General features: G+C 49.3%; 1 protein-coding gene across 4 annotated transcripts in view; it reads right to left on the bottom strand.

The window, feature by feature from the left end:
- The window catches only part of ACACA (acetyl-CoA carboxylase alpha), a gene marked incomplete at its 5' end in the record, with an annotated part of 85,497 nt that overhangs the window by 22,193 nt on the left and 47,210 nt on the right, over positions 1–16,094 (bottom strand). For all 4 annotated transcript variants that reach the window (XM_080357062.1, XM_080357065.1, XM_080357063.1 and 1 more), the window contains 4 exons: positions 11,041–11,151; positions 11,598–11,718; positions 12,247–12,344; positions 12,707–12,976. In XM_080357062.1, coding sequence (XP_080213188.1) covers positions 11,041–11,151; positions 11,598–11,718; positions 12,247–12,344; positions 12,707–12,976 — 600 coding nt within the window. The remainder of the gene's footprint in view (positions 1–11,040; positions 11,152–11,597; positions 11,719–12,246; positions 12,345–12,706; positions 12,977–16,094) is intronic.

Raw genomic sequence — 16,094 nt, 5'->3', positions numbered from 1 at the left:
TGCCCGGTGGTCGAGCACTCCACAAACCCGGCATTTCACAGACAACCCACACAAAACTGCCCGTGGGACAGATGCTGGTTGAGCTTCACACAGAAGAAACCCGGCGCACAAGTTCTGCAGCTGGCCCAAAAATTCCGAAGCCAATGTAAGCATGATGGGATTGCACAGGGATGTTCCCAGTCTGCCTTCCAAGCTCAAACACCTTCATCTTCCCCTAACAAAACCAGTGCCACAACAAGGCACGGTAAAAAGACAGCGGCATAGATTTAGGTTCAAGGAAAAGCAAAGCACAGGCCTCCCGATGCCAGGCACAAGCCCAGTTAAATGCTTTCCACAGAGGAAAATAAAAATAAAGAGGATTTAAACTCCCCATCTACAAACTAATGCAAACGTATGTACATGCAAAATGGGCCTCTGCTGCTGCTTATCTAGAGACACTGTAGACAGCTCAGGTTCACCACCGCTGACAGGCAATGAAAACAGTCTAATATACCGCCTGCTCTCGCCCTTAAATCCCTTTTTGGAGATCAAGATAAATATGCAGTTCCTTCTCCCGAGTGCTCCAGACATCGCGGTGAAGTGGCGGAGCATTGCGAGGGGCCGTGCAAATGAAATCCCTCTGTAGCGCCGGGCGAGCGCAGGATTTACTCGTTGGCGTTTGTCAGCAGAGGCAGCGCCGTCCCGAGCCGCGTTTTGAAGTTGTGCCGACGCACACTCGCCGCCTTCATTTGCACAACACACGTGTCCGCACGCGTGTGCTTGCGTCCGCGCTGGGTGCAGGAGGCAGATGTAACACGGGCTCTACGTCTGGGCTTAAGCGCAGTCCAAACGCACAGCAAGGAGCTGCAAGGACGCGGCCAGGCTGGGTGCGCTTCTCCCTTCTCGGGAAGCACCAGAGACGCTGCCAGCTCGTTTCGCACACGCAGCTGCAGAGCGGATCTGGAGCCAGAGGTGAAAAGGCACGGAAGGGCCAGCCAGCTCCCAGACAGTGATCATTGGGCTTGAGAAACAAATGAGTGCAATAGCTCATCCATTCAGCTCTGCTAACACCTCATCTCTGACCTCGGAGGACTACATTTTTAAAGGCTGACAAGTAATTCAATCTCCAATTAACAATCTTAAATGGTGCAATGCATATTGCTGTATAAATGTTTCTGCAAGAAAATATCCAAGGGTGAAAGAGACTACATCTGCTGGAGGAGTCTGAGACCGGTGCTTCTGCAATTAAAGGACTCGGATGTTCCTCAGTAAGACACACGGTCAGCGGAGACACGAGTGGATTTAGGAAAGTTGCTAAATCAGTTAGACAAGTAATGGTAGAATCAAACTCAGGGCAGAAATGACTGCACAGGATTAAATCCTGAATCTGAGATGATCAGGATCTGTCAAAAGGGTCAACTTCAAACCCTGAGAGTTGGGGTCTGCAGGGCTGTACACTGAGCGTCATCGAGTGGGAGCTCGAGAAGTGACAGGAGCCTTAGCCCAGGGCTTGCAGAGGCATCTGTTCAACACACAAACACATCCATGAAGGGTTAAGTTTGCAAAGCAGGTTGTTGCAAAGGTTACAGCACTCCAGGGACCAGTCAAAGACACGGCAACCGGGGTCAGCTGCGCAGAGCAGAGATCAAGAACGGTCCAGTAAGAGGGTGGGAAAGAACAGGCTCCGGGATTTTAAAGCTGAGATACACAATACACATTTACCTGAACACCGGCAATATTTGACCTCTGATCTTGTGCTTAATCTGGTGACAGAAACAGACAAAAAGGAGCAGCCACGAACAGCAGAGCGCCAGACAGTATGGAAAATTTGCTTTACATTCTTTCCACCCCGTGAAAGGTAGAAAAACCCAGCAACCACGATGCTGTCCACCCGGAGTTTGACGCACCACAGGAAGCTGCTGTGGGTCACCAGCCCCACACGCAGACCCTAAACTTGCCCCTTCGGAGGTTTCTTGTGAGGATCCCTCCTGAAGATGAACCACCCCAGAGCGCAGCAAGCTGTGCATTTCATGGGGCACACAGGACAAAACGCTGTGTCCGTGGCCCCGACACTGAAACGCTCCGAAGGCAACGCCAGGTCTAGAACCGCATGTGTTAAGCTCAGCCCGTGAGTGCAAGAACACAGACTGTTTTCCAGATAATGCAACGTTCCATGCCACACACGTACAAACACACAGTGGACACTTATTCCATTTGGTCCTCCCGAGCCACTCTCCCTACCGCAATGGGAAACCGCGTTTCTTTTTCCTTCAGAGCATCTTTTTGGAAGCACAAAGGAGCGCCGGGATTCCAGCAGCCTTTTCAGCCTTTCAAAGACCATCCTCAACAGGTTTATAGCCACGTCATATGCATATTAATCACTTTCTAGCACTCAGAGCCACGATGACCAGCTGCCTTCTCTCTGCTCCCTTCAGACACCGAGCTGCTCGTTAGTGGAGACATTTGCTGTAAAGCTGGTTTGGCTGCAAACTTGATTGGCTCATATGTTTCATCAAAGATGAAAGATCTGAAAAAATGACAGCAGAGGGCTTGAATGGGAATCATTATGTAACATAAGTGCTGTTATTATTCAGAGCATATCATGTGTTTATATCAAATATAAGTGCCAGATTTTTATCCGAATAATTTCAATAATTGCAATTCCCATCCCACAATTTCATATTATCTGCCAGAAATCTGAAGCAGAAAAGGCACATGCACACACTATAAATAGCCTGTTTTTCATAAACAGGCAGAAATGATCAGAATGAACGTCTCATCAGAAAACGCAACGCAGGAACTGAAAACCTGACTGCTGTCCTGCGCAGCCAAGCCGCGGCGGGTCCCACGGCGCCCGCTTCCATCGCTCGGCTCTTCCCACCCCGCGACACACGGCGGTGCCGGCAGCACCGGGCGCGGGGGGAACGGACCCCAGCCCCCGGTCTGAGCCCATTTGCAGCCACCTCCTCTCTGCCCAGGGACCGACGGCGATTCTTGCATTTCTAATCCACGCATGTGTGCAGTTCCTGCACTTTTAATTTACGAGCGTTCGGTGGGGGACCCTTCTGACTTGGGAACATATTGGCTCGGTCTAATGCTTGGAGATTATTAAAGTCAGAGCTATACTCCACTATCAAGTCTACAGATCTTTTATTTAGAAGATATGGTGCTCTAAATGCACAAAGAGCTCCCTGTCACCTTCACATTAAAGCCCCTAGTGCCTGGTAAATGGAATTATATAGCTGTCATCTCCTTTCCCCAAAGTTTTAAGAGTACAATGGGCTCATTTTTTCACACTCCATCCCAGCTTCAGAACTAAGAGACCTACTTTGTATTGATTTAAAGTCTCAGAAATAAATAAACCTGCTTCACCAATGTGATTCACAAGAAATTCATGATACACTATTGCATGATATATTTCAAGCTGTGGCTCCGGCTCTTTTTTCCCTTTGGTGAGTGATGGGGAGGCGGCGGCAGGGGGAGGTGGGGGAGCTGACAGCCTGATGGGTATCGGGGATGGCTCCTGACTGCAAATCCACCTGCGGGTCTCACTGGTGGAGTCCTTTCCTTGCGCTGATTTGGGGAGCTCAGAGAGGGAAGGGGAAAAAGCGACTGCAGTTCATGTTGGGGGCGGTGGGGAGGACGTGCCGGATGGACACGGAACCGCCACGGTGCTGCTGCACCACGGGCACGGCGCTGGCACCGCCAGCGGGCGCCCCGGGGCACCTGCGCTCTCTGCGGACACCCCAGGAAACGCTCCTGGGAGGACACGGGGCTCTTCCCATCCTGCAAGAGCGGACGAGGACTCCTGAAAATCTCTGGATTGCAGCGGAAAATCAAGTCTTGCAATCTTGAGATCAGAACAAATATCAGAAAGGGACAAGTCATTTGCTTTTGACTCTGAAATATTCGTTGTGGGTGTTAGAAATAAAAATAAATTTGGAAAGAAAAGTCGGTTGGGGAAATTTTTTTTTAAAAAAATAACTTTTCATTTGACAAAAAAAGAATTCCAAACAATAAATTCATCAAAACTGATACTTTTTCCTGAAGAGTTCCAGCTCCAGTGAACTGGCATTTCCAAATGAAAAATGTCTTGTCAAACAGTTCCTGCCCAGCTCTCCCTCCCCAGCACAGGGACCGCGTGTTCTGCTCAAGGTCACTCCATCAGTCAGTGGTAAATCAAAAGGGCTCAATATACTTTGCAAACTAAAATTACAGCCCCCTATTCTACATGGTGCAAACGCTCATAAATCCAACCTGTCCCAGTCGGGGGTTCCCTAATCTAGACACTAGTCCCATAAACAACATTAATGATCGTTTCCGTGATACATAACGATCTTGTTCTGGTCGTTCCCCATGTCACCTCTGGGCCCCACCAGCAGGTACCTCTCTCAGGACACTGGAGCTTCGTCCCCTTTGCAGCGTGGGCTCGGGCGCCACCGTGAGATACGTGACAAGTCTCCAATGCTGCCCCTGGGGTTCCTGGAGCCCAAAGCAGATCACGCCACTGCATCCACTGCAGAAAACACCCCCAGGCGGGTCACCATGATGTCCTGCTAGGGACACCCCCAGAGAGGGGAGGTCAAGACCAGTTATTATGGGACATGTTTGAAAAGTGTCGTCTTCTGTTCAGCTCCAGGGGAACATCGGGTACCAGAGTTAACACTCCAGTAATAACATACTTGGCAGGATCACTTGAACTGGGATACAATCCTGTGTACATGAAACATATATAAGAGTTTAAAACACAAAGGACTTTCCCTGGAAGGTACAGGAAGAGATTCAGAAAATGGGCCACTATGCCAAGCACTTTAGTGGGAATAAATACCCGTACGGCCCCCACAGCACAGGCACCATCCACAACGATAAACTGATCCAGATCCGTATTAAAAATGATAGAAGGAGGGAGAAAAAAAAAGTCAACAGAAATCTATTAGACTTTCTTCCCTAAGCAAACATAAAGGGACTGATAATGCAACGCCTGGAACATAAATTGTCTCTAATGGGAACAATACACAAATATCACCACTTAAAGAAAGGCAATTAAAAATAAAGTGTAGAAATAGAGGGTGGTGTTTGTTTATTTGCACTCATCTCAAGCCCAAGCATCCGCCTGCTTACATTAATTCCTCTACACAGAGCAAAGAGCCTCGTGTGACCAGGAGTGCCACCAACCTGACACCCCAGCACCTGCTGCCTCTCACTGGTGTCAAAATAAACCAATTCTGCTCCCTTCTATCACCAAATATCACTAAAGTGAGGCTGACTCTCCCAAGAGCCCCACTCAGAGCTTGGTTCTCAAAGCAAACCGACTTGGTTGGGCTGAGCACTGGTGACCTGCGCCAGGGAGAGCCCCAGCAGTGAGGGTGCTGAGGAGCCAACGTCCGCGCCGAGCCCATGCGTGTTCCCAGCACACGGCCCGGGACCAGCGGGGAGCAGCTTCGCCCACGCGCGGGGTCACCTTGGGGAGACCCGTCAGAGGAGCCGGGGACGGCTCACGCCGCTCAAGTGTCAATGTCTGTTTGACATTTCCTAGCCCCTCTTTGATTAGCATTCTCAAACACTCTGCACCCACACGGATCTTCCTAATAGTCTTGCTGTGCCACTACAGAAAGATTCATATCATGCATTAATAATTATAATGCTTCTTTGAATGACAGGGATGGCACTTGCTGTTCTAACTCACATGATTGCTCTCACATGATTGCTTTGATCTAATCCCAAGACTGGAGTCGTCTCGAGCAGATACTGAGCTCTCCCTGCCTTGAATCTCAAAACCAGAGCTTTCCACATTCTGAATTTTACACTAAAACCCCCAAACAGCTTTAAGTCTCACGGGACTTCTATTTATTTTTCCAGATTGTAAAATTGCAGAGTAAATATTCCAGAAGGATCACACACACGAGATGGACTGAGGGACGGTGTGAGCTTGCCAGCCCTCACCCGGGCTCTGCGCCATGAGCAATGCCCACAGTTAGTACAGCTCAGGACTGAGCTTAAAATACATGGATATCCTCTTGTGGCCCCATGCAAAGGGGTTGTTGAGGTGCTGGGTTTCAAATGCAGATTGTCAAAACAATCCTCGCAGCAATTATGGTCTGTTGTACCAACAAGCCCTTGGGGACTCCCCCACGGCCCCGTGACTGACGCGTGCGCGGCGCTGGCCTGACACGGTAACGGCGCCGAGCACGTCAGCATCCCCACCCAGCACATCAATGTCCCCACCCAGCACATCAGCATCCCCACCATGTGCCAGCAGCCTCTGCAAAACCAACGGTGCGCTCAGGGAGGTCCCCGGACAATCGCTGGTACTCGGCTTAGAAGTTTCTTAGATATTTACATATTGCGTTAGCAAGTTTCCACTCATCATCTCACCAACACCCTTCCGAAAGCTCTTCTTCAGAAATGTTTTCTCCCCTGAAAACACACCAAATAGCGCATTACTAATCTGGTTCTCGAGCTCTTCCTGGTCTAGAATAGGGTATACAAGCGGAAACATCCATTAAATTAAGAACATTCTGAAGGCAAAAACTTCCAGAGGAAGAAGCCCAGGGACGGGCACCAGGGACAGGTGGAGGCTCCGCGGATCATTCGGGCAGGACGAGCCTGTGGAGTCTGGGGGAAAATAAAGGTGAACAGGAGGGAGAGGAATGGTTGGATTGGATTGGATTGGTTTGATTCCTCGCAGCACCCCAGAGGTGATGGTCACTTCGACACCAGACTGCACAGCGCAGCATATGGGACGGCCCTTCATCACCACGCCAAAAACGAACCGCTAGAGACACCAGGCTGCACATTTATACACCAAAATGAGGTGTATCCCGTTAGTAGCAGTTCCTGAGAATCTCTGCTAAACCTGCCTTCCCGGAGAACAAGCCCAGAACGTGTATCTGTACAGAAATGGTGATTGAAAGCCACTAGTTGTTTACATTAACAAAACAGTCTTAAAGACAGGATTTCTTCTAAACACAAAAGATGAGGAGGAGCAAACTAATTACAAATAGGTCAGCAATGGACCTGGGAACACCCTTGTTGGGACTGAGATGAAATGTAGTCCTGGGAGCTTGAACTATATAAGCGATGCATAAATTGGGAGTGCTGGGCTTTTCAGTCTTACCTCCATTAAAAAGAAAACCAGTGGCAATTAACCCATTAGTGCACAGCAGCGGCACGTCACCTGTCTTGAGTGAAACGGCACCACATTCGGCTTATGACGAAGAAAGGGCGTTGGGAGGAGGAGGAAGAGGAAGGTGCGGGGTGGGAAACGGGGAGGCAGGGAAAGTTAAAAAGAATATAAAATCTCTGCCTCAGCAAAAGTTTTCATTAAAATTTTAGACAAATGATCTCTGTGTCCTTCTCCCATGCTGCCTGCGGCTCCATGCTATTTCTATGCAAATAACAACCTCGTGGTTTATATCTTATTATTTCCACCGGAGCTGCGGCGACATGACCCGAGACGCGTGTGAGGTAGACAGCGAAAGAGAGAGAGGAAGAGCAGGAGGGGAGGGCGGGCGATGGAGTGGCTGCTCGCTCAAGTGTGAAAAAATATTGTCAGGAGTGAGCGGCAAGAACAAAAAAAAAATTGCAGGGATAACGTGTTTATTTCAGCCCCTCTCTCCATGTGAACCAGCACCTTTTAAAATTCATTGGGCATCAGGCGATCATGCACAATCCATCTGCTTTCACTTTATCATTTGCATTTCATGCCTCCTGGCTTTTGATGTGCTGATACTTTGATGCAGTCAGGAGACGCGCATTATCATTATTTCAATTTGCAGGGGGGTCAGCGGGCTCGGCACAGGCGCGCGCACACGCTCACGGGAGAGGAATGAAATGTCATTTCCACCTCTCCACCCCCTGCCGAAACGCAGCGCCGAGACAAAAGGGGTGCAGATGAAACGTGGCCCCGGTGCCCCCGCGCGGAGCCCCGGCCCCACACCGCACCTTCTCCCCAGGTCCCGCTCTCGCCCCTGGGTCTGGGCGACAAACACAAACAGCTTAATCGGGAGCAGAGGGGACCTCGTGCTGCTCTCGTGCAGTTTCCTTGTCACCCCTGACAGGCGACGGGGCTGAGAATCCTGAAACATGCCGGGTATCAGGTGTCTCGCGGTGATTTGCGTCTCTGCTTACAAGCGGGGGCACGGGCGGACGCAGGGACAGCCAGCACGCAGCCAGTCAAGCTCTGGAACCAAACAGCAGCTCCAGCTAAAAATGATCCTGACCTTGAGCTCATCATCTAAGTGACATGTTACAGTCTGCTTTTGGCAGCTGGACCTTTCCCTCTACACCGAAACCCTCAGGCTAGTTTTACATAATGACAATAAACAAGATCAACAACAGATCTGATGGCACATAATGTTTGTCACAACCCCCCTCTGCTCCCCCGGTAAATGCAAAAGAATCCAGTATTTCACAGGGAAAAAATCAAAATCAAACAACTTTCCAGAAAAAACGCTCCTGCTCTCCGAAAGCCTCATTGTCTCCATTGCTGCAGAAACAGTTCGGCGCTGCACATTCTCCTCTTGCAGAGAGAAGACATTTTGCAGAAGACGTGTATGCAGACGCGAGACTACGTGCGAGCTTTGTACAGCACCCTCTGTGAAGACAGCAATTAGAAGTCAGCAATGGGAAAAACTGTCCCAAATCTCTGACACCTGACTGGGAAAAGCTAAAGGACTATTTGCATGCAGCTGTGCTAGAAAACATTCAATTCCAGCTGTCACACAAGGTAGCAGCTTCCAGTTATTTGGTTTTGTTTCAGTCCCGATGCTTCCTTGAGCCCCTGCGAGCTGGGCCGGACCTTGTGATGGCCATGGGGCAAAGCACCGAGCTGCCCGGGGCTCTTCCCAACACCTGCCCCGAGGGAACGAGCAGCAGCAACACTCGGTCCCTCCACAGAGAAAACCTACAACAGGTTTCCACCATGAGACCCTTCTAGAGTCTTATTCAGATGAATGAACACACCACATATCATGCCCAAACAGCCTCCACGTTCCTGCAAGGGAAGACTTTGCGTTACCGGCCCTGGGCTGGTAGTGACCTGACCAAAGAAAGAAAATTCCAACTGTTCATCTAAATTCAAGTGTTTAACAGTTCACATATAAGAACGGGGAGACAGAGGGTAAGTCTGAAGCAGATGATGCCTCCACAGCACGACGATGCAAATGCACGAACATCCCCCATTTGCTTCACGCCCTCCTCAAGATCTCAACTGGACTGAGCCTGGTCATTCCAGGTTAGCGCTGGACGTCACTTCACTACTTCAGACATGCGCTGGGACATAATTATAGCTGGACCCAGTCAAGAAGCTCTGATCAGAACAGCAGGGTCTGGAAATGAAGATCATGTGAACTATGAAGACACATCGCACAACATCCAGGGGTGAGCGGGGCTTCCCAGTCTCCCCCGGCTCAAGGCCAGGTAAGCTCACGGTTTGGTCTGGGCTTAGCTGTCTTACAGCCAAAGCTGGACAGGATGCAACAGGGTCCTGCTTGGCCTGACCTTTAGGCAGGTGGAGATTCAGTGCCCACGTAAGAATATCTGCCTTTCCAACAGAGCGAGGAGGAGGGAAAAGGACACACAGGATTATTCAGCCCATTGAAATTCTTGGGATGGGATAAGTCACCCCCAGAAAGCATCTCCTTCTGCCTATGCCTGCTGCTCAATGTCAGGTGCTTATTTAGACTAAATCCTTAATTTTTAAGTGCCTAAAATTTAGTGAGATTAGTGTAGTCCTATAAAAACAAACAGTCCACGGGCAGACAGTGCAGTTAAACCTGGGAAGAAGAGAGCAAAGAGGCCTGAACAGCCCAGCCCTGCCATCTGGGGGCTCTGCAGGGCCCCGATCCCGGCACACGACAGCTGGAACCAGGCAACTCACTCCACTCCAGCAAGCACTAAACCGCCTCAATTTCTTTTTAAAGCACGGATCTTCAAATGCCTCTTTTCCTTCCATTGATGCAGGTGTGTGTGATGTGTGTAAGAGATCTAACTGAGGGTGTCGCATCCTGGAGTTGATAGGATCAATGCTTCATTTTCTGTAGAGCCCCCTTTATTCAGGGGAATAATTCAAACGAGAGACTATTTTCCTTTTATCTCCCATTGTCAGGCAGGCACTCCTTGAAACACAGCTTGCGCTGAAGCACAACCACCCCAGGTGCTGGAGAGTGCCTGCGAACAAAGCTGCACAATGGGAAGGGCGCCGGCGCCGCGCAGCCCCAGCTCCCGCGCAAACAAAGCCCTTGGTGACAGGGACAAGAGCCCAGTCGGCTGCGAGCCGTGGCTGCTGCGACGAGGAGCTGCAGCCTGGGATATTAATAGGCTTGGGGCAGCAAGGGAGAAAAACCGCCTCTGGTGGAGGAAAAAAAGAAGAGCCACTTTAGTAGTGAAAGCAGCAAGTTTTCTTACAGCCGGAGATGTTCCTCCCTGCCCCCACAGCTGAGATTTCAAGCAGGTTTGACCCCTGGAAAATCACCATCCGCACTCCGAGGCTTCAGTGCTCTCCAGCATTAATGCCGTGCTGAGATGGCTGAGGGTTTGGGGTGATTCTGGCCTGTGTAGTTTGAAACACGATTTTCCAGACACTGGAAACAGCCCTGTTTCCTCTCCCACAGTACACAGCGCGGGGAGACGATGCTGCCCCGTTGGTAGCTTCTCCACTCCTGTCATTTAGTCACTGCACACACTCTATGCTAAAAGCTGCTTCATGCTCAAGCCATTAAATGTGCAGCTCTGGCTGGGTCCACCACCAGCCTCCAGCCAGCACACCCAACAGCGCCTCTGGCTGGAAACACCATGTTCATGGAGAGAAAACCAGGGGTGTAAAGAGAGAACAGGAAAAAGGCTGCAAAGGCGTCAAAGTTTCCAGCCCTAAGTCAGTTCTCCCTCTTGATCAGGAGGAGTCCGGGAAGGGAGGAGGAAAAAGGGACCAAGCACCATGACAGGATGACAGGATGACAGGATGACAGGCACGGCGGCGGCAGCTCCTCGAGTCCGCAGCACAGCTCACGGAAACACCAGCACAACTCACACAGCTCTGGAGACTGGAATGCAAAGACTTACTTTGTTGAGGGCTCCGCAGCCAGTCAGGATGATATGAGAGTTCTCAACCTGGATGGTCCTCTGGCCCAGCCGAACGAGGTAAGCGCCAATTCCAATTGCCCGACATGTAACCTTAGAAACAAAAAAGAAAAGAAAGAAAATCCCATAGATCTGTGTTTTACCGCACAGCCAAAACCTATCGATTCAAACATCTAGATAAAACCAGGCATGTTTGTATTACAAGGCTATAAAAACTACTCTCCCTGCAGAACTCCTGAATCTACTTTTTTCTGTAAAACAGTCTCTGAACATATGTGTATTTTATTTTAAAAAAGAGAACCAGTAGCTTACAGACTGAGCAAACACGAAGCCAAATAACTGTTTTCTAAAAGTATATTGAATTCAATCTGAAAGGGACCCAGCCCCGCGGCGGTGCCAGCAGCGTTGCTCAAAGCCTACAGGAGCCAATTTACATCAGCCAGGAGTCTGATCCCAGATGTATTTTCTGGATATCATTGCAGGATTTTTAGCTGAAACAGACAACACAGTTTGAAGAATAGAAAGCAGCAGGGGATTACCAAGTTGATGGTGATAATACTCTCATAGGCTAAAGATGATTCTCCAGCAATCATGCCAGATCCTCTGAGGTTCTCTATTCCAAGTCCGTCTTCCTTTCCGATAATATCTGTTATCTTATACCTGAGGGAGACACACACAGCCTTTGAGTCACAGGGTCCAGTGATTTGCTGAATCAGTTTGCTACGAAGAAAATGAAAACTGACTAAATATCATTAAGGCTCCAAAGAGTAACGTGCATAAAACCCGGCCAGGACCTGCATGTGGGCTCATTCTGCAGCGCTGCTGAACACCGCGGAGCGGTCCTGCCCGTGAACAGCCAGAGCAGCACTGCAAAGAGGGAACGCTGAGGGAGAGGAGCGCCCGTGAAAAGCGTTCTTCTGTCATTCGCCAGCACATGAGCAGCGGGATGATTATAGGGACCCTCGGTCATGACTTGGGAGCCTGGGCTGCAGGATTGACCCCAGCGCTACCTCAAACAAGGCACGTCACGATCCAGCTTTTCACTCTCGTTCCTTGCTCTGACCACGCACAGCTACAGCCTTCGACATACCTGCGTCCTAAAGGACGTCCCAGCTGCAGACAAGGTGTGACATGTATCACCTTGTAGGACGACCAGAAAGCTTTTCATCCTGCCCTGTCTGTGCTCACCTGGACTCTCCGTTGTCCTCCACATGCTCACAGTGAACTGAGTTCAGGGCACTGACTTTCTTATAGTCCTGAGGAGTCAGGTACAAGTACTTGTATCCCTGAAATGAAACACAGTTCAATCATCTTGTTCTCACCTGTATACCCTTCCCATCCCCAATAACCCCTTCCAAAAGAGAGCTTCTAGGGGGCAGAATTTAACTCCAGATAGCAATAAGAACATCCCCTCCTAACGTTGGAGCTCCAGCTGAGAACAGCGAAAGCCAAGAATGTTTTCAACATTTAGCCCTAACTCATTCTGGATGCCAATCCTGCTGCCTGAGAGATCCAATAACAAGGAGAATTCTGGACCTAATGGTCTGGTAAATATCCACCCTTACCTCTGTTAAAAGAGGCGGTGTAAAAACAAGAACTGTTTGTGAGCTATTGCAGAGTTTCACCTCTGTCTCCTGTGCCTCCTTACCTTGTATGGGTCATCGGGATCTTCCCAAGCCACGTGGAACATGTGCCGAATCTCCTCAGCCAAACCAATCCTGGCTCCGCTGTTGGCAGCCACATAGATGCGGGGGATGCCGTGCGTTCGAGCAAGCTCTGACGCCCTCAGGAACAGCACGTCCTCTTGAGGCCCGAAAGAACCAATTCGGTAGGTTATGTCATTGCCAATGACAATGATATCGCGGCCTTCTGGGTACTCGGGGGTCTTCAGGGTCATCTTCCAGGCCACCATCCCAACCTGCAAAGAGCAGAGAACAACAAAAACTAAATGTGTATCTTCAAGATGTGAGAGAGTCTTGGACACACGCTGCCGGTGCTGAGCAGGCTGGCAGGACCTGGGCCTTCCCGGCCCCTGCAGCATGTCCTGCACTGCTCCTCCCCACCCAGAACACCCAACCTGGACCTTCCCGGCCCCTGCAGCACGTCCTGCACTGCTCCTCCCCACCCAGAACACCCAACCTGGACCTTCCCGGCCCCTGCAGCACGTCCTGCACTGCTCCTTCCCACCCGAAACACCCAACCTGGACCTTCCTCTGCAAACACCCCTCACAGCTCGCTGCCTTTATTCTGGGTGCTCCCAGGATGAGGACGGACGTGCTGCTGTACAGGACTCCTGACCATCTGCTTCGGCCATCGCCCCAGAACCTCGTCACCCTGAGCCTTCATTTTAATAATCCCTTTATTTCATAACTGCCTCCATTTTTTTCCATCCTTTCATTTCTTTGGCTCTTCCCTTTTCCCTTCCCAACTATTGCAGCAGTTTCTTTCCAAACCAGCCTGGATAAGTAATGCTTTTCACTGCATATTTTTCTTTTTAAAATCACCAGATGATCTCTTCTGGCCCATCTTATGGAGATCAACGACATCTGTACCCTGCATCTCCCGTCTCTCAGCTGCCGCGTATCGCTGCACCGGGAGCTGCCCGTCCTGGAATGCCATTAACAGATGGAAATAGCAGTGTCCCTTGAAAGCCACATGCATCACCCAGTCTCCGCTTGCCCAAGGATCATAAGCTCTGAGTACACATTCCTCAAGCCGATTGCACATCCTCTGCAATCAGGAGGGTTGAAATTCTCATTGCGGGGACTCTGAATTCTGCACATGATGAACTAAAGCGGGAGGGGGAGAGGGGAGAAGCAGCAGATAGATATGTGCCATTTAATCCAAATCAAAATGGCACAATACACGGTTGAGATCCAATCAGCATCTGCAATAAGATATGCCATAATAGGCTCATTAAAAAAAATAAAAAGGCAGAGGAATTAATCAAAGGGTCATTGGAAGTAAAGCAGGCAGCAATCCAAAAATATTACAACCGGCTACCGGCAGATCCTTCCCTTACACCTCGCCTTGCGAGAGCTGAGATTGCAAGTTAACAGAATGATGGTTCAGTTCACCTTCTCCTTGGTCCCCGTTTCATCTGCCGCTATTTTGACGGATACGTCGTAAGGGATTAATTTGTTTGCCTCTGAATATTTGCAGATTTACAGTGATACATCAGCATCCAACTGCAGGGTTTGGAAAGAGAGCTACTGCAGCAGTTTCAGACAGGAGCATAAATCCCTAAAAGTCAGTAGGATGCTTTGCTAAAATACCAGCAGCATTGCAATTAAAGGGAAAAGCGGCAATGCTGTAAAACGAGTGGCTGCAACCCAATTCAACCCAAAGCTCCGTGGTCAGAGGGCTCCTTGGACTTCTGTCTTCTGCCGCTGGGCGTTCAGAGCAGAAAAAGGAACAATAAAGGTGAGAAAAGGAGAAGAAAAGCAAGTGGTGTCCTCCTGACCCGCCTGTTGCAGGAAAAGAGGCACCAGGGGCTGGATATTGTGTGTCTGTTCTAACTCTCAACTGCGGGTGAGCCCGTGGTCAGAAACGGCAGGTTAAAGAAGGCTGAAAACGCAAAGGCAAAGGCTTGGGGAGGGATGCCCACGTGTGCCCTGGCACCTCCTGCACACTCAGCTCTTTATTGTATTTCACAGGCTTTTTTTTCCTGCCACAACTAAAGATCCTTAAGCGACCACTTCTCAGATCTTCCTGATCCCACCTCAGCAATCAGCTCCAGTTATGGATAGAAATCCGCTGAGAAAACGGGGTAACGTTCTCCAAATGTGCATCATAACCTTCCAAACTAGCGCAGAAGTAACACGAATTCACAGGGTTTTACACATCAAAAGCATTTCCTATTTAGAAGATGGAGATTGTGACCGAAGTCTTGGAATAGCTCCCTAAGCTGAGAGCAGGTATCCTTCGCAGAAATAAATCCCTTTTGTTCATGCTCAGTAGAACAGGAAAAACTATCTGGCCAGGGCACAGTAAACACAAACTCTTGGAAACAGTTTATAGCCGATAAATATGGAGCAACTATATGCTGTTTAAGAAAATTAAATGTGTGCCACTTTATTAAGCGGTGTGTCTCGTTGCCTCCCCAACACACAGCGTGTTTTGTGCCCTTTATCCAGTAATAAAAAAACGACAGGGCACAACTACGGATTATTTTGCGATGAACAACGTAGATTCCATTTGAATGTATGGGTAGTGGGGGATAGCTTTCTATTCCAGAAAAACTAAAGAAAATCAAAGGAGATTTTTAACTTAATGGCAGCACGCCAAAAAAATGGAGAGTTCACAGGTTAATTAGACAGGCTGAGCTAATCACCTAAGAGCACAGGCAGAACAATAGCGGGTGCCGGCGCGGTTTGGAAGGGCTGCTCCTGCCTCCGCCAGCGAGGAACACAGGGAGGAACAAATAAAAGCAGGAACCGTCTTATTTAACTGTTTTTATGTTGGCAAAATGATTTGTGCCACAGTATTTCCATAAGAAGTGGGACCATTATTCTCCTGTAGGAACACATTTGGTTTGAAAAGTATCACTGGACAGAACGTGGAAATCAAACCAGATGAATTATTCACAACCTCCGACCAGAAGTGATCATTATTTCTGATGTTCCAAACTGTGATTAGGATTCAGTGCTCAGATGTCATTTGCTCCCTGAATAGCACCAGCAATGCAGAATTGCATGACACACATACATTACACACAAGTTTTATATATATAATTTTATACACACCTTCTCCCACTAGATCTTTGGCTTAATGCAACCATTAACAGATAGTAAAACCGCGATATTAACTAACGTTCGTTTTCATGGTGCTCGTAAATGCCGTTAGGTTGACACACAGTGTCAACACTAATCATGGCCTAAAATTAACACCAAAATTGACTTCAACATTAATTGCGCTATCGATGTGAGCAGTAATACACACACTGACGCGGCTACAAATCGACTGCGAGTGGCAGCGGAGCTGCTGACAACAGACAGCGAGGGGACGGGGACGGAACCGACCCCAGTCCCTCCAAA

The sequence above is a fragment of the Nesoenas mayeri genome (genome assembly GCF_963082525.1).
Source record: "Nesoenas mayeri genome assembly, chromosome: 20".
NCBI classification, from domain to species: Eukaryota; Metazoa; Chordata; class Aves; order Columbiformes; family Columbidae; genus Nesoenas; species Nesoenas mayeri.
This window is presented reverse-complemented; position numbering and strand designations above follow the sequence as displayed.